At 43.4% G+C, this 26,751-nt stretch overlaps 1 protein-coding gene across 1 annotated transcript in view; it reads left to right on the top strand.

The window, feature by feature from the left end:
- The first annotated feature begins 10,407 nt into the window (after window positions 1–10,407).
- Window positions 10,408–26,751, top strand: part of LOC124149678 (carbohydrate sulfotransferase 15-like) — a 78,047-nt gene continuing 61,703 nt past the window's right edge. Inside the window, exons 1-2 of the mRNA XM_048398169.1 lie at window positions 10,408–10,778; window positions 17,827–18,112. Coding sequence (XP_048254126.1) covers window positions 10,446–10,778; window positions 17,827–18,112 — 619 coding nt within the window. The 5' untranslated portion in view covers window positions 10,408–10,445. The remainder of the gene's footprint in view (window positions 10,779–17,826; window positions 18,113–26,751) is intronic.

Raw genomic sequence — 26,751 nt, 5'->3', positions numbered from 1 at the left:
ATATATATAGGACTAAATATATATGACATACGTCCACTTGAGCTGTCATCCAACAATAAATGGGAGTGGGTCGGGTCTTGGCTTGGCTCATTCACCTTTTATTTAAATCATTAAGGCTCATTATGTTTGTCTCAATCTCGGGACCCGTGAAGATTCCGGGGTAGAATAGGTCTTCAGCAACCCATGCTTGCCGTAAAAGGCGACTATGCTTGTCGTCAAAGGCGACTAACGGGATTGGGTGGTCAGGCTCGCTGACTTGGTTGGTGCATGTCATCGATCCCAATTGCGTGGATCGATGCTCATGATATCAATCACTGGATTGTCTGGTCCAGACTCGATTATTTACAGACCGCCGTCATATAGCTGGTAAATTGCTGAGTGCAAACCAATCAAACCAATTTTTTGTACAAGACATAATGCCCTTTTTTCTATAACAAGTTTCATGTAGCTACATTTTTTCTCCAGGACATACATTATAATTACTGAGGAATTACATTTTAGAGTTAAACCTGAGTCAGGATGTGTAACAGCTGTTTCCAGTTGAATAACTAGAATAAGCAAGAATGCAGTTATACATACTTTCATATTTCATCTTCATTTTCCAACACAAGAAAATGTGTAATATTGACTTCCCGGTAAGAACACAAATACACCGCAATTCTATAAGCACTTTATTACCCTCCCAAATACACATATGCAGGACATGTCATCATTTGTCCAACAAATTCCTGTTTCAATAGTTTCCCAAAAAACCTTGTATTTATTAATACAGATCTGATCCTATTGGACCTGTTTTTCCAGTGAATTTCCCTTGAGCATGTAAAGTTCAATGTTGAAAGTTCTCAGCTTTTCACTCAGACTAGAAATCATTAGCAAATAATGAGTGAGTGAGTGAGTATGGTTTTACGCCGCTTTTAGCAATATTCCAGCAATATCAAGCGGGGGTGACCAGAAATGGGCTTCACACATTGTACCCACGTCGGGAATCGAACCCGGGTCTTTGGCGTGACGAGCGAAAGCTTTAACCACTAGGCTACCCGACCGCCCCATAAGCAAATAAGGGTCTCCAAATCAACGACAGAATTTTGGCAGGTCGTTGAATCTCAGATGTGGTCCAATTGTCTTGCAAATCTGTACTGTGCCATATATAACGTTGTGATAAGCTAGGAACACACAGTCACGCTGTTAATTCTTTTTTTATTGAGTAGAGGTAAGAGTCAGGTTGAGGTTTGATTGTGGCGGGCTGTGTTTGGGGTTGGAGTAGAGGTGTGGGTATGGGCGGTATATAGCGTTTGGGGATGGGGTTGTCGTTGAATATAAGATGCTGCGATTCGTTATTCAGGGTTGCGTCCCTATTTGCCATAAACCTGTGACCGCTGGTACGAATCCATCATTTACCCTGATTAGTTTTCTAGGTCTTCTGGCTTTTTCATTACCAACCCCGTGCTCGCTTGTAAATGTCTAAGGCCTGCACCACTCTGGACTTTCCATCAAAAACAAGCTGATACGCCGTTTTAAAAATGAAAATTTGAAATACAATATTTTTCCAAATTTTAAGATACATTCTATCAAATAATAATTCGAATTCCAGTAACAAAGAGTATTTCAGAAGGACATAAATATCCTGTGTGTAGCAGATCTACACATTGTAGCCTGATTATTGATTGATGATTAAAAAACATTACTGTGTTTTGACATTTCAATGTAGTCCCACTGAAGAGTAGACATCTCTTTTTCGATTTGGAATCGAAAGCTTTAACGTGAGGGTTGAAATGTATTAATAAGAAGTATCTACTCTACAGTGGGACTACATCACATTTCAAAACACAATAGGTGTATCTCAATTCTACCAGGACGACAAGGGCGTTCTGAAAACAGGGCTCTCTTGCAATGCTTACCTACACAGGTGTCAGCCTTCTTAGAACATTCCAAAAAGGGGTCACAGTTTGTTATAAATGTAATAAATATAACTAAAGTTCAAAATAACATAATCTTGACTCGTTCAAAAAGGGTTCAAAACATGATTTTTCTAAAATAAGTTGAAAAACAAACAAACGTGTTTTGCATCGTCTGGACGCACCAAGTCATATTTGGGAAATGAAATATGCAACCTCCCTTTGATTGGGTGATTGCCAATGGAAATGGGGTATGATTGAACAGCCGCTTTTTAGGCTGCAGAGGAGCCAGCATTGGACGACAGCAAACATGTCCCTGTCAGATTCATAAACTTTCATTTGTATGTAAACGACATTGACTTCGTTAAGTCTTGTAATCTCATCATTGATGCAGTCCGAGCTACGACCTAAAACTACAAAATCGTATTATCAAATCGATATAAAATGTACCATATTTCCTCGATATGAGGAAACCAAGAAATCTCATCATAAGTTCCTTTTTGTTTGGAGGAACTTGGAATTTTGAAATAGCTTCCACCCTTACTTGTACGGGCTATACATGACCTTGGCCTATGAGATGACCTAATAGAGCATCCTAGTTAGCTAGGACTTCAGAATAGTTTAGTTTAAGACAAGCATAATCAGCAAAGCCATCAAACTGAACAAAGTCACGGATCTGAACAGGTACGGTATCATTAATAATATAAGTGCATTTATAATGCGCCAGATTCCATTCACCAAGTGGATGCTCATAGCGCTACACTATTTCTTTCATGATACTTTCTAATCCCATTGAAATGGCAAATCTGTGTCTTTTTATGATGATAGTCAGTATCTTTAGTCATAGCCAGACGTTTCTGTCAATAACATATGGACCGTGGTACCTAGCACGTTATGGTCGACCAGAGATTAATAATCGCCAAGACTGAAATTTCTCTCTTGAGACTTTTTGTCATAATGCACGTATATTTTGTCATGGGATTCCTTCAAATTGTCCTTACCAACTTCACAAGCTTTTGAAAGGCTTGACCGAAATGATGACATATACTCCAACAACCTCTCTGCGCTAATGAAAGCGAGAGAGTGAGTGAGTTTGGTTTAATGCTTCTTTTAAAAGCCAGAGAAGATGCAGGTCTCATACGTTCACCATCTTGGTGAAACCGTCGAGCACCGGGATGGTGCTGACAAACCTAGAAACATAATCGGAGCGAACTGGGACCTGAACTCACAACCATACGTTTCTGGCAAGCCCAGGGAAAGTGTTCAAATTGTAATCGGTTTGAAGTTACGTAAAATAATTGTTCCCCTGCGAGGATACGGAAGTTTCCAAATCATTCAAAGCAGTTTCCATCCCCCATGGTTTTAATCGTAGTATACGAGTTGATTTCAACTATTTCGTTAAACATTCTACAAATCGCTGGGTAGCCAGACAGATGGTGTAAATCCTGTAGGTGTGCAGAAGTCCGGTAAATCTTCATGGTTCCTAGTATGTTGGCCTAAATTTGGTTGTTGGTGATCTGTAGGTAATTTTATAATGTAGTGTTGTGAACAGTCATATTTCTATGGTTAAATGCTAGTTTTAAATCTATATATGTGATAGTCTAGTTAGTGTACTGTTATTTGTCAACAGGTTTTATAGAATCTAAATTTTTGAATTATTAATGTATCCCTTTCCCTCATCACGATGTAACTGAAATATTACCGACGTGAAGATAAATTTTAACTCACTCACTCACTCACTCACTCACTCACTCACTCACTCACTCACTAGTGTCAGTGCTGTATTGCCTCACGGTGAAATATTCGTTGATTGTTCAAGAAAGATAACTTTAAGATGTTTGGTGTGTGGTAAAAAAAGTTTAAATGTCGGTGTAATTACCTGGGTGTCCCACAACTTCTGCATTAAATCGCTGATCAGAGGGTTGATATATCTCTGTATGGATCTAGAAGTGGTGTCACAGATTTGTTGAGTGGTGCTTTAGCTGTAGCATCAGCCATTGTGTTCCCACTGATTTCAACACGGCCTTGTAACCAACAAAAGACCATGTGGTATTGGCCAGTAGCAAGTTCATATGCAATTCAACAATATCATTTAAAAGTGGATCTTCATATGATATGTTAATAGCCTGGATACCTAAAGAAAATCTGAAAATTGTGTAATCTGCTTGTACTTTGACTGTTTACTGATATGTTGAACAGCTGTTGAAATGACATTTGCTTCTGCTGAGAAAATGGGAGTTACCAAGTAATCTGGAAGAGATAGTCCTGGATCCAAAGACGGTGGCACAGGCAACTGCATCACTATCCTTGGATCCATCTGTAAATATTGATTTGTAAGTATTATATGTGTTTCTTGATTCAACCTATTCCTGTTGATGAGTTAATTTATTTGTTTAGATCAGTTAATGTTAGGTCCACCTGTTTTCTGCCACAACTGCCATGTTGGAGAAGACAAGAGCTGAGCTGGATCTATATTTTCAAGATTGATTGTATCAGCAGAAATGTCAGATTGTATTCGTATTCCAAATGACGAAATACGAGACGATTCTTCATTGTATACTTCTTTATAAAGATAGTGTTTATTGATAGTGATTCATAAACACAGGCTCATGACATAGTCGGAATCGTAATATCGCCTCTGCTTTATGGTTCTTTTTTTTTCTGGTTCTTGGTCGGCCTGTGAAACTCACGTTGAGATATGTGGTCACGGATTATCTGCCAACACGTTGAAACGAATAACTTTGTTAACAGGAGCAGAATATGTTTTGGCAGCAGTAGTTTCGGATGGAGGTTGAACTAGTTTCTTTGCTTCGTGATAAGATATATTGTGTGTATATTTTATTTTAAGAATTTGGGATTCATAGGCATATACTGTGCAGACTTTTGAAGCAGCATGGTCACCAACGCAGTTTGCACATTTGATGGACTCATTCCTGCACTCTGAGCACTCGTGAGCTCCACAACAACAGACGCACACACTGCATAGTCACCAATGATAGGTTGACAGGAGTTCAGTGTCTTGTGCACCGAGACAACAACCTCGTTGTTAACGTACTGCTTCACAGGAAGTTAACATATTGTTGCCTCTGTGTATATTCAACCAGGAGTGAACCTTTTCAAAGGTGTGTCCATCATGTTGTTACAGTATTATCCTTCTGTTGTCTTGTCGCAAAAGACGACTTACGGGATCTGTCGGTCAGGCTCGCTGACTTGGTTGATGCTTGTCATGCTCATGATATCAATCACTGGATTGTCTGGTCCAGACTCGATTATTTACAGACCACCGTCATATAGCTGGAATATTGCAGAGTGCGGCGTTAAACAACCAACCAATCAACCTTCTGTTGTCATTACTTAACCTACTCATGTTGTCCCACTCATAAATGTAATTGTTGTTACTGTTAATCCTCCACCTACTATATAGATTCTGCACGTTGTTCAGCATTCAGTCTTGCTTGACCACGGTATAAGGGAATCTATAGTGAAACGTTGCCTTCCCAGTCTTTAAAGAAGTTGTTATCGATATATTGTGTCTACGTTACCATGTTGTTTCTTCTCCGCAGACACTTTCAATGTCCTTGGAGATAGCAAACGGGTTTAATTTCATTGAAATGCCATATGCTGATGCAGTAACAATAAACCGAGGCCCAAAACAGTATTTGGAGGAGCTAAGAGAACTAAGAAATGCAGTTCTGTGTATAGGTTCGTAATACTTACATGAACATGATTGAGTGTGTTGAAACATTGTGTAATAATATAATTCAGGACCCTTGCTCCCCACAAGCTATCGAAGGACGATGTTGGAGCGAAATCCTGACTGCAGCACCACGGCTACAAAGGTTCCACACAAACATGAACAGCCATAATATCTTAATGAATAAGTGCCAGGCTGGTTCGGTCCATGCCACATTTCTAGAGAACACAACATTTAGAGGTTTATATAACCAGATTGGCCCACGAGCTACTGCCTTCTGGCATAGGCAAAATGTATAATATCAGAATTGATATATCATAAATAAAAGCAATTGTTATGATAATAATGTTTTGAAAAATTCAAATGTCGATGTACAGGGCATTGTTCGACCAGCTGATTGATAGAAGCTGGCCCATTCTACAACCCGTCTAGGTGAAGTAAGTGGTATGTTGGGTAATAGGGACACCTGTAACTGGCTCCAGTGCCCTCAACCACGAGACTCCCATCCTCCACCGACACAGGTTCGCAACCCACGTTAAACGGGTTGCCTAATTTACTCGCCTTTTACGGCAAGGAATGGGGTGTTGGTGACACATTCCACCAGGTGATCAAGTTATTGGGGAATCTGCGGTTGTAGTAAGGCAGGGTGCCTGTTCCTCTAAATGCTCCTCTTCAGGCTGTTGCAAGACGTATAACATTGCATATTGTTCTTACATCGCATTCTCGTCGGCAGCCTGATCTTCAGGAACTGCATGTTCAGTTCCCTATGCCACGTGTGATCATTAAATCGTTAAATGACCATAACCCACTTCTGGGTAATGATGAAAGCAATACAAAGGGTAACTTACGATTTACGCATTTTAAATGATGGTTCAAACGCATATCTATATCCTGCAACTGGAACGTACTCTTGTCAGTTGTAGATATTAAATAACTAGGCGAATTTGATTGGTCAGTCCACAATGAACTCTGTGGAAGTGACCCTCTTCCTGTTATATTAAAATATGTGACACCATCTGTTGCTCCTCCATCATCAAGATGGAATTTTGCTGAAGCCAGCTTGGTGTTATGTGAAATCCTTTGCACTAACAAGCTAAAACCTTATGTTCCCGACCCTATACAAACATCATAAAATAGCTGATGAATGTATTCCGAAGTCCCCTGTAAAGCTTCATATACGTACACAATGCAAACAAGCTATGAGAGCAAAGGAAAAGTCTGAACAGTACTCCCGACGCCATCCAATGGTACATAATCTAAATACATTGAAAATTGTCAATGATAAAGCCCAGCGTACATTGAAACAAAACAAATACGTCTTGGCAAAACTATGTGTCGGAAATACATTCACGTACGCCCACGTCGATGGCATGAAACAGATGGTATGACTCAGGAAATTAAGGGTAAGTGTTCGAAATGTAGCACACACAACCTCATAAATAGGGATCAATTGTAACCTGATAAATCGAATATTGCAAATATACTTGGTGAAACCCTGGTTAAACATTCTTTTACATCTAACTATTTATCTCAGTAATAAAAAATGCTCAAAACAGTAGGAACCCCCCCCCCAAAAAAAAACAAAAAAAACAAACAAACAACAACATAGATTGCTGAAGACTTTCACTCACAGTCTGGACGAGAATCGAGTCGATACAATAGTTTGGATGTGCATTGCTTCATTTTCTTCACCAGGATCGGTCATAGCGAGGGTATTTGTGCACGTTCAAGCAGTCAAACTGTCCTACTTTTCTCAATGAATGCTAAAACGCATCGTTCAAGATAAAAGGGTAAAAATGCTCAGAAACAACGATTCTGTATGTATGCAAAGGAATTCCCAGAGGTTTTCCCAGGTATGTGTAAGTAGTTTGTCAGTGTTTACGTCATTTAAAGAATGCAGTCTTGTGAATAACGTATGAACGTCAAAATGTGTCGTTACACACATATAAACGTCAGTTTGTCGTCCAGTGGAAAAGTCGTATATCGTGTAAAACTTCACATTAAGAAACTATTCAAAAATATTCAATGTGGTTTAAGTTAAAATCGCAGTACCACTAGCCATTTAGTCATAAACAAGCACTGGGCAGTGTTTATCTTTTTTTATCTAGAAAAAGGATATATGACACTGCATGGAAACTCTATATTTCAAAAGATTTTCATGACTTTAGATTGCGAGACTTTTTGGCTCAGTTTTTATCCCTGGTTTTAACTGACAGGCACTTCAGGTGCGCACGGGTTCTACCCTGTTTGCTCATGATAATCAGGTCCACGATGTCCGCCAGAGCAGGGCTTGTAAAAGCAATATGAATTTTTTTTTAGATTAAATGAGGCTTTGACTTGGAGCCTCCAATTTTGAAGTGTGTATGTAGAGGCTGGTGAGTAGTCCCTTAAACAACATTGGGTTAAATTATCTTCGCAGTATGGATCACACGAGATCAATATTTTAAATATTATCTGTTATAAACCTTCTGGCTGTTTGTGTAACTCGATATGGAGTTTTTGAAATTGTGGTAACACCTCGTAGGAGGTATTACAACGATTGTTACATCTCGCAGGAGGGCCTACAATCATTGTAAACCCTTGATAGAACAAAAACTACAACAAGAGATGCCAAGCTTTATTTCACTTCAGAGAGTTGAATGTCAGAGAGATTCCAGGTTTTACGCCGGCTGTGGTTGGTTCACCCAGGTCAACACCACAAGAAACAGTAGAAGATGCTGTGCAGGAAGCTGACTCCGTTTTACAGGCCTTCGACAGAATTTCGGAAACAACCGCTTTCTGATCTTCCCTTGCACGCTTGTACACACGTACGGTTTCGCTTCGATGCCCAGTTTGGTCACAAATGGTCTGCTCATCTATGTTAGCTTGGTAGAGTGGCAGCAGTCTCGTGAAGCGAGTGGTTAGTTTTCTTCCCAACGATGCCAGCCTTGACACACAGCTTCTTGATTGTACAACTTAATGATGTTAAACATCCTCAAATTGCGGTGCTCCTCTCCTCCCCGCAATGCAAAATTGAGACCTAAAACAAATTTCAAATTAACCACTCAATTTTATTTCAATAAATAAATACATATTCGGAATTGACAGACATATAGCCTATTTTCGACTCAGCTGAGCAGAGATGTTCGTTGCCCTTTAGTACGATATAAACACTCACCAGTTAGGTACAAAACTGTATCCAGTAGTGTCTGGGGAGTAGAGTCTCAAAGCATACCCTTCTCCCACAATTGCTGTTCCTCCTCCTCGGACATAACTTCTGTCGACTTGCGTGTTGACGCGCCGAATCCCTGACCACTCCTTTCTTTCATTACTGCATCGAGAGATTTTCTCGCTTCTTTAAATTTGTCGTCATCAAAAAGGTTGCAGAATGACTGAGCGTTGCATTCTCTCCTGTTGCCATGCTTGAAAATACCCACAGCCCAGTCATTTTTCATTCCAGTTTGCTTAGAAACAGTACTTTTCATCTTCTCTCCCATGATCTCCTCCGTCATTGGTTCCCCAAAACGAAGTTGAAAATCATCCAGGTCTTTCTCCTGGGATCCAATTAATGAACGTCAGTCAAAGCAAAACGTGTAATAGTCTCAGCCTACGAGACGCACGTGCAGATTTCGCACCGTGCTGAGGTCACCGGTTTCATTGAACCGAGTTCACGACTGCAGGCGATATTTCATCTCCGATACAGGTTATACATTTGAGAGTTTTTATTGCAGTTATTTATAAAATAGTTATAAAACGTTGTCTATGCGATGAGTCGGTTTATAAGTTAAACAAACCATTTCTACGAGGGATTACCAGCGATTGTAAACCCTGACATTCGGTGACATACCTTGGGGGCCTACGGCCTACGTCCCCCTCGGTATGTTACCTCATGTCAGGGTTTACAATCGCTGGTAATCCCTCGTAGAAATGGTTTCTCCTATACTTAAGGAAAACAGTTTTTTGCAAAATTCTGATTAAGATATTTTGTCATAAAATAGATGTTATAAAATTGCTAGATTAAATTAGCAACTGAAATTGTCAGTGGATGTTTCCTCAAAAGGGGTAAATGCACTGTGAAGTTATTGTCCCCCTGAGAGAGAACCTAAGTTCCACATCGTTCAAAGAGAAATTTAGGCCTACCACATTTGTGATAATCGTATATTCATAATTTTAATTGATGGCTAAAATTGACAACAATCGCCGGCAGCTGAAGGGTTAGTGTAAATGCTGCTGTGAAACCGTGCAGGTTGCAGAGATCCTGTATGTCCGGATCCCCTTTGGTGCCTAGTATTGTTGGTTGCTGGCGATTTCTAGATCGTTTTTATCGTGAATTGTGACGTATACTGATTCATGTTTATGGTTTCATGCTAGTTTTAATGTGTCTGTGATACTCTAGTTATTGTACGGTCCTTTGTTCACAGGTTCGTTGAAAGTCTAAACGTATTTCTTATAATTCTCTATTTTTTTCGTAGAACAACAAGTTTGAGAAAAATAAGACTTGAAATGAGGTTTAGTCATATCTGCGGCCTCTTATCTGTATTGACGTGCGTGTTTTCGTACACTGGACCCGTGTCATTTGGCGACAAAGCTCCCACCAATGATACAGTTACTTTTATTAAATTGTGGCTTCGTTAATTTGGTGCTCCATCAAGAAATATTGGTTATATGATAGCACATATAATTATATTATATTAATATATAAATATCAATTGTTTCAATATATGACCTTCCCAATATCTGGCTACGCAGCTGTGGTGCAATTACAAGTCTGTTGCGCGCCGTGGAGTGAAACACTAGTGTCTGGTGACAGATAAAGCATATGTGACTGATTCTGTAAAATTACAGACGTAAATGTATGAACGCTCTGTCATTCCAGCATGAAGCTCAAAGGAAGGAATAAGCTGACCATCGTGGCAACATTTCTTGGAGTTGTCTTTCTTTTGTCCTGCATTAGGAACATCGTGATGGAAATGCTGCACCCTTTCAAACTGGAACAGGCTCAAGTGATACACCGACAAATGTTACAGTTAGTCTCACACATGCAGAGAGCTGAACACAGAGTGCCGTCACACCTGCAGAACCGACCCAACAACTCCGGCCGTCCTTGGGGATACCATGCAAGGGATGATGCTTTCCTCGCTGCGGTAAAGTACCTGATACACGCTCGCCACAACATGACCTTGTGGCGCGACCTTGACCTCATGAAACTGGTGAGTAGTAGTCGTCATACAAGTGTTACGTGAAATGTCCATAAGATGAAACTGGAAACTTAGATGAGTCATTTGACATGAATCTAGTCTTTATTTGCACATGACATCACATAAAACGTGAGTCATGATAAGTCAAGATGGCAACAATTCCCTGTACTTCAGACAATCTGGCAAATCAACCAGTCACCTACTTCACTTTGTTCTATCTTACCTTAGGAACCTACTGCCACTTGTTTATATTACTGCATATATCTTGCTATCTCGCTGTAACCTTGTGCGACGCAATACTTGAGAGGCATGCTGAGAAACATCCTTTAAATTTGCATCTAATGTTGGTTTGTGCCATGGATTTCCATGACGAGAATCAATCCTGCAACCTCACTGTTTTTACGCTGATCCACTGGTCGTCTGCATGCTGCTAGGTCTTTCTCCCGCCCGCTGTCTTCGAATTAGGTGAGGTGAGGTGAAATCGGGTTTAACGTCGCGTCCAAGATTATTGCACTTATTTAGCGACGTGCATGAATGTGTATGTGTGTGTGTGTGTGTGTGTGTGTGTGTGTGTGTGTGTGTGTGTGTGTGTGTGTGTGTGTGTGTGTGTGTGTGACTGCTTGTACTAGTCCGGACTGATGCCGATTTATAGTGCTAGCACACAGATACCAAGCCGCAGTTTAACATGAATACCCCACTCAGACACAGTATACTGACTCCGAGCCGACCAGTCCTTGTTTTAGCCCCTTAATACCTAGCGCCAGACAAGGTAACAACAAGTACCATCTTTTAACGTCTTTTGGTATGACGCGGCTGGGGATCTACCATTAGACCACGGAGGCGGTTCTTCGAATTTGGAGATGACCCTCGTCTAAGGCGCCGCGATTCGCTTTGCAGAGTTGCGTCCCTTGGGCACGCCAGAGACTTGTGATTGTGGGTTCGAATCCCGGTTCACCCCAATTATGTTTCTAGCTTTGTCAGCACCATACCCGTGATCGTGGGTTTCACCGAAGTGGTAAACGTTTGAGACCTGCATCACTTTGGGCTTTCCTCCCACATTAAGCTGACACGCCGCGATATAACTGGAATAATGTTAATAGGGCGTTAAACCCAACTCATTCACTCACTCCCTCACAAGTCACGGAGCCTGACCACCAGATCTGTTTGGTGGCCTCTCAGGACTAGCCAGGCTGCTGGGGAACTATTCTAACCTGGAATCCCCACAGGGAAAATCTGGAAAGAAACGCAATTGAAAAGTTTTCAATATCAAACAAGAAAGACAAACAGAAAGATCTTCATTTTAAAACAAAAGTAAATTATTATGAAAAAATATATCCTTTCATATAAAGTAAACTATGGCCACATATAGCAACCATCATCGTTTAGCGAAAGGATCCATAAGTCACCACAAACGTATGTAACATAATAAACAAGATAATCGATTCGCATTTGTCTGTCAGAGGTTTCAAATTACGATATCAAACCCAGAGACACATGAGACACATGTTGTCGCACTGTCGTATTTTAATAAATTATATATAAATTGTCAATATTGTGGAACTTTGCCTACAATAATAATGTTGAAATAGTATCTGTTTGATTCAAATTCAACACAAGTATCCTAGGTAGACGTTGGTGCTCTACCGGATAATTCTCTTATGACAACACACAAGTCCGTCTGTGGGTCCACAACGTTTATTCGTGATCTTAATATGTCTATATAGCTACATAGAAGTATGGCCAAGCAGGATCTCTGAGGCGTAAGAGAGCCAATCTGCCTAGCCGCTGTCCGAGGGTCACGTCCCGACTAACAGAAAGCGTACTATCTTTAACCCTCACTGTCAGACTGCAATGTATCGTGTTACGTTACATACATGGTCAGCCTGCAGTATCCCGCACCTCTTCCACAAAGTTAAGCTTCAGTGGCCAACCGGCCATTCTCTGGCATTAACTACAACCCGCTGACCCGCACATGACTCTGTGCTGCTGGCCATGGTAATGATACCCCAGCTGCTGTTATAATTTGTATTAGCAGCACTCTGTTTATTTAAATAGATATAATCAACTTACTTAATTAAGGGAATATATAAAACGTATATACACTCCCTGTTAAAATATATAGACTCCCTGTTAAAACCTATATACCCTGCCAAACTGCCTATGATATATGCCATTTCTGTAAAGAAGGACGTGTCCCACGTCCTTATAAGGAATTGGGAATGAGGAACGGTGGACAATCAATCAATATAACCACATATTTAAAACAATATGAAATGTATAAACAAGCAAAAAGTACATAAAGCAATTTTTCTTTCCTTTTTTAACTGGACAAAATTGAAACTGAGAATTTGATGTAATGTACATCATTTTGTGTGTGGACCACGATTTTTTTTTTTATCTACAAACACTGCTGTCGAACTGGATACAATTTCACACAGAAATATTTCCAGTAACGACAATATGACTACATACGTACAATGAATACAGTGGTTACATCGATGCATTGCTATTCATACAGACAAGGAAGTTACACGTTACAAATATACCAATACATGAATATGTACAATTAAAAAAATGAACAAAGACATTGATGACTATAACAGCGGTTGCTCTGTCTTGTTCTTATTCCCTCTTCTCGTTATTTCCATTCCTCACAAACAACGCTTTCACTTATGCTCTGCTTCACTCACTTTCTTTCATTCTATTTTTCTTGTCAGTTCATAATTCCCATGCGGACAAACACTTCATTCACCCAATTCTACATCTGTCCTCTCGCGCTTACACTTCACCTCTCTCTGTCTCTGTTTCGCAACCACGCTATATCTTCTCACTCTCTCCTTTCCTTTCTCTCTCTCCCTCCTCTCTCTCTCTCTCGCACCCACACTACACCCCTCTCACTCTCTGTTACTCTCTCTCTCCTTTCCTTTCTCTCTCTCTCTCTGACCCACCCTATCTACCATACATGTCAGTTTTTCTTTTGTATTCTGTCATCTCTTTGTTCATTTATCCTATCAGCAGCTATCTTACTCCTTCACTCTCTCTCTCCACTTTACAGTACATAAGACAAGCCTATTCTAAACCTACTTTCAACACACATTTATACTTCAAACAGGATTGACATTTTTCATCAATAGACAACAGCTCACATAGGGAATATATATGCATTCATTTTCAATGATGTATTAAGAATCACATAGGGACAGATAATCGTAACTACTCATTTCCAACCCCCGCTAGCAAAGGCCTATAATGGGTAAGAGCAGTTACTAAGGAACACCAAATGAAAGATAATGAAAGATGATACGTCTGAACACCTGTTAATGGCTAGTAGACATGTGAACATTACATAATGATATTTGAACACTCACAAAATGATGCACTATTCCACAGTCATAATCCATATATTACGTAAAAAATCAGACATCTTGCATAAAATACACTGTTTTTAATGATGTAATTAACTTCAAACAATTCGACATCATTGTCACACACTCGCACCAAGGGTACACTTTAATACAAGAACATTAAATCCTATGAGCGTTAATAGACTGTTGATAGGTATGGGTTGAGTTTCGTTAGCACCAGGTTTACAAAAGGGTACATGGTCAAAATGAGGGTGGTGAACATATGAGCAATACTAAGACATCGTAGCAAGAGGTTTTGATGATACCACATGAACTGGTCAAGAGAACGAGCGTTATCTTCACATTGGAATCCCATGGAGTCGTTAAAGGGCACAGATTGGGGTCCTTGATTATACATGCAAGGTCGGTATTGTGATGACCTGGGTTGATGAGTTGGGGACTGAGACCCGTGGTTCACATTTTGTGCTTGGGGATATGGTGATGGAATGGATCCTGACTGACATGAATGCTCTTTCTTTGGCCCAGTATCTGATCCTATTGCATTGACATGATGGGTGTTGAGAGTATTGACTTTAACTGTGAGTTCATTTATAGCGGTCATGGTTTCATCAGATCTGGAGTCAGTCCACCCTGACATGGCCTCGGCTATCTCCGCACTATCTGTGACCTGTTCTAAGGAGGTGAGGGGGCGTGTCAGGATGAACATGCGGATATTGGGAAGAGCATTACGGAGAATAAGATCTTTGATGTACATGTCTTCATTTCTTTGTAGAAGCTCTGCCTCATGTCTTATGGACTGGAGGAATGATCGGAAAGGTTCACCTTCCCTCTGTTTTCTGTCCAATAAATCATTTTGTCGAGTTACAAGACCTACTGCGGAAGGTGCATATCTCCGTAAAAAGGCTTGTCTCAACTCAGACCAAGACATAAGTGAAATATTGTTGATACCATCGTACCATTCAGCTGCGAGATCAGTTAAATAAAGGGGGAATATTTTTGTTTGGTCTTCCTCAGAATACTTTTGTACTGAAGCAAAGTTTTCAAAGCGTTTCAGCCATGAAACAGCAGCAATGGAATCCTTGCCATCATACATGGAGAGCGGGAGGCGGGAGCAGTTAATGAGTCTTAATAAAGAGGTGCGATCATCAGTGGACGAAGGTTTATCAGCGTGTGGTCTCGGGCGATTGGTCAGCTGACATGTTTCAGGTATTTCAGATTGGGAGGGGGGTGGGGAGGAGAGGGAGGTACACTGTGATGGAGGAGGCAAGTAAGATGGGGGAGTTTGTTGGGGGTCCTGGGGGTGTTGAGGCTGTGGTGAACGAGGTCGTGGTGACCCGGTTGCATACAAGGTTTCCCATCGGGGAGTGAAAATAGTTTCTTCGGGGGAGGCTAGGGGAAGACGTTCATTGGCATTGAGGGGTTTCAGAGCGTAAAAAGTCATTCTTGTTGATTGTAATACAATATATGAAATAATGCTTACCAAAACTGTTCCTACGAATGTCACAAATATGAAGGGTTATAGCACATTAATTACAACAAATATTCACTGCAAATCACAATGCCTTTGAGGACTGTTTCTTTTGAGATAGTGGCTGGCACTAACACACAGGAATTACCGGAATGAAACAAATGTCTTGGTTAAGTGGAACTTGATGTTGTTAACACAGTGGTCGTCGATGAAAATGTCAGTCTTCGAAATCACCTCTTGATGGTTGAGGGAGGGGTGTGACGAAACAAGGAATCCTGGGTTCTTTTTCTGTTGTATCCTGGAAAAGTTGCTGGTCCCCGGGACGGCTGAAGGGGTTGGCCTTTTAGGGTGGTAACAATGTCTCCGAGTAAGAACAATGATGACAATAATGATGAGCACAGAATAGCTTGAGGATAGACGAACCAGAATGCTGGTTGTTGGTTGTTGTCGTGATTGTTGTGGACCCCAGACGAAATAACGATTCACTTTGTGTTGACAAACTTCTTTATCTTGTTGCATTGGGTTTGGGGTACCGAGGATCGAAGCTCCACCAATATATCCTAGGTAGACGTTGGTGCTCTACCGGATATTTCTCTTATGACAACACACAAGTCCGTCTGTGGGTCCACAACGTTTATTCGTGATCTTAATATGTCTATATAACTACATAGAAGTATGGCCAAGCAGGATCTCTGAGGCGTAAGAGAGCCAATCTGCCTAGCCGCTGTCCGAGGGTCACGTCCCGACTAACAGAAAGCGTACTATCTTTAACCCTCACTGTCAGACTGCAATGTATCGTGTTACGTTACATACATGGTCAGCCTGCAGTATCCCGCACCTCTTCCACAAAGTTAAGCTTCAGTGGCCAACCGGCCATTCTCTGGCATTAACTACAACCCGCTGACCCGCACATGACTCTGTGCTGCTGGCCATGGTAATGATACCCCAGCTGCTGTTATAATTTGTATTAGCAGCACTCTGTTTATTTAAATAGATATAATCAACTTACTTAATTAAGGGAATATATAAAACGTATATACACTCCCTGTTAAAATATATAGACTCCCTGTTAAAACCTATATACCCTGCCAAACTGCCTATGATACAAGTTCTCGGAGGGTCTAACACTACCACTGTCAATGTCAGCATAGGAACACAAGGTAATTATTTGAGTACGTCCGAAACTCGGCGATAAGCTGAAAATCGTAGACAACTGAACCTTTTAATAATTTTAAAATAGCCGATACACATGTGTAGGGTCCCAGCAATCTATGCTTACCAGAGGCAACAAAACAGATCGTGTCAGTGGTGGTTGATTGAGATTTGTTTGTTTGTTTGTTGTATAACGCCGCACTCAGCAATATTCCAGCTATATGACGGCGGTCTGTACATAATCGAATCTGGACCAGAAAGTCGAGTGATTGACATCATGAGCATCGGTCTACGTAATTGGGATACGATGACATGCACCAACCAATTAAGCGAGCCTGACCACCCGATCCCGTTAGTCGCGACAAGCACCGGTAGCTGAAGACCAATTCTAATCTGGAATCTTCAAGGGACCGTTGATTTGGATTTTCTTGGTCCAGACTCGAACAGTTACAGGTCGCGATCATATGGCTGGAATACAGACGACTGCGGAGCTAAACAACATGCTCTCACTCACCCAATTCCGTGGTATTTCTCTTGTACTATTCTTCTGGTTTAATGGTAATGTCGTTGGTCTCATCGTCATAACTTAGTTGTGTTGTGTTAAACTGTTAAAAAAGTCACCCTTACCTGATAACGTTTGTTCCAATTTCTCAAAATATGCTTATTTCGTAAATTATGCAAATATATTTGGCCAAAGGGATCATCGTTGACAGCGGACCCGTGAAGATCCTAGGTAGAACAGGTCTTCAGCAACCCGTGCTAGCCGTAAAAGGCGACTATGCTTGTCGTAAAAGGCGACTAACGGGATCGGGTGGTCAGGCTCGCTGACTTGGTTGATGCATGTCATCGATCCCAATTGCGTGGATCGATGCTCATGATATTAATCACTGGGTTGTCTGGTCCAGACTCGATTATTTACAGACCGCCGTCATATAGCTGGAATATTGCTGAGTGGGGCGTTAAACAACAAACTAATCAACGTTGACAGCGATGTTGGTGAGTATGGACAACACAATGTTCCTGATATCACGATGAGGGTTCTACCGTGTACAATGTGTGACGTTATTATCCACAGCAAGTACCACAGCCTCTGTCAGAGTTTACCAGCCCCTGTTGGTGGGTGCACAACGTTACACAGAACCACTGCCCTTGGGGCATGGAACCAAGCAGGGCCCCCCTGGCGGAGATAGCCAGCAGGAAGGGATCGGGGGAGACGAGGGTGCTGCGTTGCCTGCCCTACTTCTACATCATAGGGCAGGGCAAGAGTGGGACCACCGACCTGTTCAACAGACTGACAAAACATCCCGACGTTGCGCCCCACGCTATGAAGGAGACTCAGTGGGTGTGTCGAGCAAGACTAAGTATGTATACGTGTGTATTGACCGGAGGAGTTTGGATGTGTTCCAGTCACATCACGGCTGGGTATGTCTAAATGTGTGTTATCCAGAGCGAGTTTGACTGTGTTCCTTTCATATCACGACTAGGTATATCCATGTGTGTTTTGACGAGAGCGAGGTGGGCTGTGTTCCCTTCATATCACGACTAGGTATATCCATGTGTGTTTTGACGAGAGCGAGGTGGGCTGTGTTCGCTTCATATCACGACTAGGTATATCCATGTGTGTTTTGACGAGAGCGAGGTGGGCTGTGTTCGCTTCATATCACGACTAGGTATATCCATGTGTGTTTTGACGAGAGCGAGGTGGGCTGTGTTCGCTTCATATCACGACTAGGTATATCCATGTGTGTTTTGACGAGAGCAAGGTGGGCTGTGTTCGCTTCATATCACGACTAGGTATATCCATGTGTGTTTTGACGAGAGCGAGGTGGGCTGTGTTCCCTTCATATCACGAATAGGTATATCCATGTGTGTTTTGACGAGAGCGAGGTTGGCTGTGTTCGCTTCATATCACGAATAGGTATATCCATGTGTGTTTTGACGAGAGCGAGGTGGGCTGTGTTCCCTTCATATCACGACTAGGTATATCCATGTGTGTTTTGACGAGAGCGAGGTGGGCTGTGTTCGCTTCATATCCCGACTAGGTATATCCATATGTGTTTTGACGAGAGCGAGGTGGGCTGTGTTCCCTTCATATCACGAATAGGTATATCCATGTGTGTTTTGACGAGAGTGAGGTGGGCTGTGTTCCCTTCATGTGACGACTAGGTATATCCATGTGTGTTTTGACGAGAGCGAGGTGGGCTGTGTTCCCTTCATGTCACGACTAGGTATATCCATGTGTGTTTTGACGAGAGCGAGGTGGGCTGTGTTCCCTTCATGTCACGACTAGGTATATCCATGTGTGTTTTGACGAGAGCGAGGTGGGCTGACTGTGTTCCCTTCATATCACGACTAGGTATATCCATGTGTGTTTTGACGAGAGCGAGGTGGGCTGTGTTCGCTTCATATCACGACTAGGTATATCCATGTGTGTTTTCACGAGAGCGAGGTGGGCTGTGTTCCTTTCATATCACGACTAGGTATATCCATGTGTGTTTTGACGAGAGCGAGGTGGGCTGTGTTCGCTTCATATCACGACTAGGTATATCCATGTTTGTTTTGACGAGAGCGAGGTGGGCTGTGTTCCCTTCATATCACGACTAGGTATATCCATGTGTGTTTTGACGAGAGCGAGGTGGGCTGTGTTCCCTTGATATCACGACTAGGTATGTCCATGTGTGTTTTGACGAAAGCGAGGTGGGCTGTGTTCGCTTCATATCCCGACTAGGTATATCCATATGTGTTTTGACGAGAGCGAGGTGGGCTGTGTTCCCTTCATATCACGACTAGGTATATCCATGTGTGTTTTGACGAGAGCGAGGTGGGCTGGGTTCCCTTCATGTCACGACTAGGTACGTCCATGTGTGTTTTGACGAGAGCGAGGTGGGCTGTGTTCCCTTCATATCACGACTGTGTATATCCATGTGTGTTTTGTCGAGAGCGAGGTGGGCTGTGTTCCCTTCATGTCACGACTAGGTATATCCATGTGTGTTTTGACGAGAGCGAGGTGGGCTGTGTTCCTTTCATATCACGACTAGGTATATCCATGTGTGTTTTGACGAGAGCGAGGTGGGCTGTGTTCGCTTCACATCATGACTAGGTATATCCATGTGTGTTTTGACGAGAGCGAGGTGGGCTGTGTTACCTTCATATCACGACTAGGTATATCCATGTGTGTTTTGACGAGAGCGAGGTGGGCTGTGTTCCCTTCATATCCCGACTAGGTATATCCATATGTGTTTTGACGAGAGCGACGTGGGCTGTGTTCGCTTCATATCACGACAAGGTATATCCGTGTTAGTTTTGACGAGAGCGAGGTGGGCTGTGTTCGCTTCATATCACGACTAGGTATATCCATGTGTGTTTTGACGAGAGCGAGGTTGGCTGTGTTCTCTTCATATCACGACTAGGTATATCCATGTGTGTTTTGACGAGAGCGAGGTGGGCTGTGTTCGCTTTATATCCCGACTAGGTATATCCATGTGTGTTTTGACGAGAGCGAGGTGGGCTGTGTTCGCTTCATATCACGACTAGGTATATCCATATGTGTTTTGACGAGAGCGAGGTGGGCTGTGTTCCCTTCATATCACGACTAGGTATATCCATGTGTGTTTTGACGAGAGCGAAGTGGGCTGTGTTCCCTTCATATCACGACTAGGTATATCCATGTGTGTTTTGACGAGAGCGAGGTGGGTTGTGTTCGCTTCGTATCCCGACTAGGTATATCCATATGTGTTTTGACGAGAGCGAGGTGGGATGTGTTCCCTTCATGTCACGACTAGGTATATCCATGTGTGTTTTGACGAGAGCGAGGTGGGCTGTGTTCCCTTCATGTCAGGACTAGGTATGTCCATGTGTGTTTTGACGAGAGCGAGGTGGGCTGTGTTCCCTTGATATCACAAGGTATATCCATGTGTGTTTTGACGAGAGCGAGGTGGGCTGTGTTCCCTTCATGTCACGACTAGGTATATCCATGTGTGTTTTGACGAGAGCGAGGTGGGCTGTGTTCCCTTCATATCGCGACTAGGTATTTCCATGTGTTTTGACAAGAGCGAGGTGGGCTGTGTTCCCTTCATATCACGACTAGGTATATCCATGTGTGTTTTGACCAGAGCGAGGTGGGCTGTGTTCGCTTCATATCACGACTAGGTATATCCATGTGTGTTTTGACGAGAGCAAGGTGGGCTGTGTTCGCTTCATATCACGACTAGGTATATCCATGTGTGTTTTGACGAGAGCGAGGTGGGCTGTGTTCCCTTCATATCACGACTAGGTATATCCATGTGTGTTTTGACGAGAGCGAGGTTGGCTGTGTTCGCTTCATATCACGACTAGGTATATCCATGAGTGTTTTGACGAGAGCGAGGTGGACTGTGTTCCCTTCATATCACGACTAGGTATATCCATGAGTGTTTTGACGAGAGCGAGGTGGGCTGTGTTCGCTTCATATCACGACTAGGTATATCCATGTGTGTTTTGACGAGAGCGAGGTGGGCTGTGTTCGCTTCATATCACGACTAGGTATATCCATGTGTGTTTTGACGAGAGCGAGGTGGGCTGTGTTCCCTTGATATCACGACTAGGTATATCCATGTGTGTTTTGACGAAAGCGAGGTGGGCTGTGTTCCCTTCATATCCCGACTAGGTATATCCATATGTGTTTTGACGAGAGCGAGGTGGGCTGTGTTCCCTTCATATCACGACTAGGTATATCCATGTGTGTTTTGACGAGAGCGAGGTGGGCTGTGTTCGCTTCATATCACGACTAGGTATATCTATGTGTGTTTTGACGAGAGCGAGGTGGGCTCTGTTCCCTTCATGTCACGACTAGGTATATCCATGTGTGTTTTGACGAGAGCGAGGTGGGCTGTGTTCGCTTCATGTCACGACTAGGTATATCCATGTGTGTTTTGACGAGAGCAAGGTGGGCTGTGTTCCCTTCATGTCACGACTAGGTATATCCATGTGTGTTTTGACGAGAGCGAGGTGGGCTGACTGTGTTCCCTTCATATCACGACTAGGTATATCCATGTGTGTTTTGACGAGAGCGAGGTGGGCTGTGTTCGCTTCATATCACGATTAGGTATATCCATGTGTGTTTTGACGAGAGCGAAGTGGGCTGTGTTCCTTTCATATCACGACTAGGTATATCCATGTGTGTTTTGACGAGAGCGAGTTGGGCTGTGTTCGCTTCATATCACGACTAGGTATATCCATGTTTGTTTTGACGAGAGCGAGGTGGGCTGTGTTCCCTTCATATCACGACTAGGTATATCCATGTGTGTTTTGACGAGAGCGAGGTGGGCTGTGTTCCCTTGATATCACGACTAGGTATATCCATGTGTGTTTTGACGAAAGCGAGGTGGGCTGTGTTCGCTTCATATCCCGACTAGGTATATCCATATGTGTTTTGATGAGAGCGAGGTGGGCTGTGTTCCCTTCATATCACGACTAGGTATATCCATGTGTGTTTTGACGAGAGCGAGGTGGGCTGGGTTCCCTTCATGTCACGACTAGGTACGTCCATGTGTGTTTTGACGAGAGCGAGGTGGGCTGTGTTCCCTTCATATCACGACTGTGTATATCCATGTGTGTTTTGTCGAGAGCGAGGTGGGCTGTGTTCCCTTCATGTCACGACTAGGTATATCCATGTGTGTTTTGACGAGAGCGAGGTGGGCTGTGTTCCTTTCATATCACGACTAGGTATATCCATGTGTGTTTTGACGAGAGCGAGGTGGGCTGTGTTCGCTTCATATCATGACTAGGTATATCCATGTGTGTTTTGACGAGAGCGAGGTGGGCTGTGTTACCTTCATATCACGACTAGGTATATCCATGTGTGTTTTGACGAGAGCGAGGTGGGCTGTGTTCCCTTCATATCACGACTAGGTATATCCATGTGTGTTTTGACGAGAGCGAGGTGGGCTGTGTTCGCTTCATATCACGACTAGGTATATCCATGTTTGTTTTGACGAGAGCGAGGTGGGCTGGGTTCCCTTCATGTCACGACTAGGTACGTCCATGTGTGTTTTGACGAGAGCGAGGTGGGCTGTGTTCCCTTCATATCACGACTGTGTATATCCATGTGTGTTTTGTCGAGAGCGAGGTGGGCTGTGTTCCCTTCATGTCACGACTAGGTATATCCATGTGTGTTTTGACGAGAGCGAGGTGGGCTGTGTTGCTTTCATATCACGACTAGGTATATCCATGTGTGTTTTGACGAGAGCGAGGTGGGCTGTGTTCGCTTCATATCATGACTAGGTATATCCATGTGTGTTTTGACGAGAGCGAGGTGGGCTGTGTTACCTTCATATCACGACTAGGTATATCCATGTGTGTTTTGACGAGAGCGAGGTGGGCTGTGTTCCCTTCATATAACGACTAGGTATATCCATATGTGTTTTGACGAGAGCGACGTGGGCTGTGTTCGCTTCATATCACGACAAGGTATATCCATGTTAGTTTTGACGAGAGCGAGGTGGGCTGTGTTCGCTTCATATCACGACTAGGTATATCCATGTGTGTTTTGACGAGAGCGAGGTTGGCTGTGTTCTCTTCATATCACGACTAGGTATATCCATGTGTGTTTTGACGAGAGCGAGGTGGGCTGTGTTCGCTTTATATCCCGACTAGGTATATCCATGTGTGTTTTGACGAGAGCGAGGTGGGCTGTGTTCGCTTCATATCACGACTAGGTATATCCATATGTGTTTTGACGAGAGCGAGTTTGGGCTGTGTTCTCTTCATATCACGACTAGGTATATCCATGTGTGTTTTGACGAGAGCGAGGTGGGCTGTGTTCCCTTCATGTCACGACTAGGTATATCCATGTTTGTTTTGACGAGAGCGAGGTGGGCTGTGTTCCCTTCATATCACGACTAGGTATATCCATGTGTGTTTTGACGAGAGCGTGGTGGGCTGTGTTCCCTTGATATCACGACTAGGTATATCCATGTGTGTTTTGACGAAAGCGAGGTGGGCTGTGTTCGCTTCATATCCCGACTAGGTATATCCATATGTGTTTTGATGAGAGCGAGGTGGGCTGTGTTCCCTTCATATCACGACTAGGTATATCCATGTGTGTTTTGACGAGAGCGAGGTGGGCTGGGTTCCCTTCATGTCACGACTAGGTACGTCCATGTGTGTTTTGACGAGAGCGAGGTGGGCTGTGTTCCCTTCATATCACGACTGTGTATATCCATGTGTGTTTTGTCGAGAGCGAGGTGGGCTGCGTTCCCTTCATGTCACGACTAGGTATATCCATGTGTGTTTTGACGAGAGCGAGGTGGGCTGTGTTCCTTTCATATCACGACTAGGTATATCCATGTGTGTTTTGACGAGAGCGAGGTGGGCTGTGTTCGCTTCATATCATGACTAGGTATATCCATGTGTGTTTTGACGAGAGCGAGGTGGGCTGTGTTACCTTCATATCACGACTAGGTATATCCATGTGTGTTTTGACGAGAGCGAGGTGGGCTGTGTTCCCTTCATATCACGACTAGGTATATCCATGTGTGTTTTGACGAGAGCGAGGTGGGCTGTGTTCGCTTCATATCACGACTAGGTATATCCATGTTTGTTTTGACGAGAGCGAGGTGGGCTGTGTTCCCTTCATATCACGACTAGGTATATCCATGTGTGTTTTGACGAGAGCGAGGTGGGCTGGGTTCCCTTCATGTCACGACTAGGTACGTCCATGTGTGTTTTGACGAGAGCGAGGTGGGCTGTGTTCCCTTCATATCACGACTGTGTATATCCATGTGTGTTTTGTCGAGAGCGAGGTGGGCTGTGTTCCCTTCATGTCACGACTAGGTATATCCATGTGTGTTTTGACGAGAGCGAGGTGGGCTGTGTTGCTTTCATATCACGACTAGGTATATCCATGTGTGTTTTGACGAGAGCGAGGTGGGCTGTGTTCGCTTCATATCATGACTAGGTATATCCATGTGTGTTTTGACGAGAGCGAGGTGGGCTGTGTTACCTTCATATCACGACTAGGTATATCCATGTGTGTTTTGACGAGAGCGAGGTGGGCTGTGTTCCCTTCATATAACGACTAGGTATATCCATATGTGTTTTGACGAGAGCGACGTGGGCTGTGTTCGCTTCATATCACGACAAGGTATATCCATGTTAGTTTTGACGAGAGCGAGGTGGGCTGTGTTCGCTTCATATCACGACTAGGTATATCCATGTGTGTTTTGACGAGAGCGAGGTTGGCTGTGTTCTCTTCATATCACGACTAGGTATATCCATGTGTGTTTTGACGAGAGCGAGGTGGGCTGTGTTCGCTTTATATCCCGACTAGGTATATCCATGTGTGTTTTGACGAGAGCGAGGTGGGCTGTGTTCGCTTCATATCACGACTAGGTATATCCATATGTGTTTTGACGAGAGCGAGGTTGGGCTGTGTTCTCTTCATATCACGACTAGGTATATCCATGTGTGTTTTGACGAGAGCGAGGTGGGCTGTGTTCGCTTGATATCACGACAAGGTATATCCATGTGTGTTTTGACGAGAGCGAGGTGGGCTGTGTTCCCTTCATATCACGACTAGGTATATCCATGTGTGTTTTGACGAGAGCGAGGTGGGCTGTGTTCCCTTCATATCACGACTAGGTATATCCATGTGTGTTTTGACGAGAGCGAGGTGGGCTGTGTTCGCTTCGTATCCCGACTAGGTATATCCATATGTGTTTTGACGAGAGCGAGGTGGGCTGTGTTCCCTTCATGTCACGACTAGGTATATCCATGTGTGTTTTGACGAGAGCGAGGTGGGCTGTGTTCGCTTCATGTCACGACTAGGTATGTCCATGTGTGTTTTGACGAGAGCGAGGTGGGCTGTGTTCCCTTGATATCACGACAAGGTATATCCATGTGTGTTTTGACGAGAGCGAGGTGGGCTGTGTTCCCTTCATGTCACGACTAGGTATATCCATGTTAGTTTTGACGAGAGCGAGGTGGGCTGTGTTCCCTTCATATCGCGACTAGGTATATCCATGTGTTTTGACGAGAGCGAGGTGGGTTGTGTGCGCTTCATTTCACGACTAGGTATATCTATGTGTGTTTTGACGAGAGCGAGGGGGGCTGTGTTCCCTCATATCACGACTGTGTATATCCATGTGTGTTTTGACAAGAGCGAGGTTGGCTGTGTTCGCTTCATATCACGACTAGGTATATCCATGTGTGTTTTGACTAGAGCGAGGTGGGCTGTGTTCGCTCATATCACGACTAGGTATATCCATGTGTGTTTTGACGAGAGCAAGGTGGGCTGTGTTCGCTTCATATCACGACTAGGTATATCCATGTGTGTTTTGACGAGAGCGAGGTGGGCTGTGTTCCCTTCATATCACGACTAGGTATATCCATGTGTGTTTTGACGAGAGCGAGGTTGGCTGTGTTCGCTTCATATCACGACTAGGTATATCCATGAGTGTTTTGACGAGAGCGAGGTGGACTGTGTTCCCTTCATATCACGACTAGGTATATCCATGAGTGTTTTGACGAGAGCGAGGTGGGCTGTGTTCGCTTCATATCACGACTAGGTATATCCATGTGTGTTTTGACGAGAGCGAGGTGGGCTGTGTTCCCTTGATATTACGACTAGGTATATCCATGTGTGTTTTGACGAGAGCGAGGTGGGCTGTGTTCCCTTGATATCACGACTAGGTATATCCATGTGTGTTTTGACGAAAGCGAGGTGGGCTGTGTTCCCTTCATATCCCGACTAGGTATATCCATATGTGTTTTGACGAGAGCGAGGTGGGCTGTGTTCCCTTCATATCACGACTAGGTATATCCATGTGTGTTTTGACGAGAGCGAGGTGGGCTGTGTTCCCTTCATATCACGACTAGGTATATCCATGTGTGTTTTGACGAGAGCGAGGTGGGCTGTGTTCCCTTCATGTCACGACTAGGTATATCCATGCGTGTTTTGACGAAAGCGAGGTGGGCTGTGTTCCCTTCATGTCACGACTAGGTATATCCATGTGTGTTTTGA

This window comes from Haliotis rufescens, unplaced genomic scaffold (assembly GCF_023055435.1).
Source record: "Haliotis rufescens isolate VD_foot unplaced genomic scaffold, xgHalRufe1.0.p SCAF_18, whole genome shotgun sequence".
NCBI lineage: Eukaryota > Metazoa > Mollusca > Gastropoda > Lepetellida > Haliotidae > Haliotis > Haliotis rufescens.
This window is presented reverse-complemented; position numbering and strand designations above follow the sequence as displayed.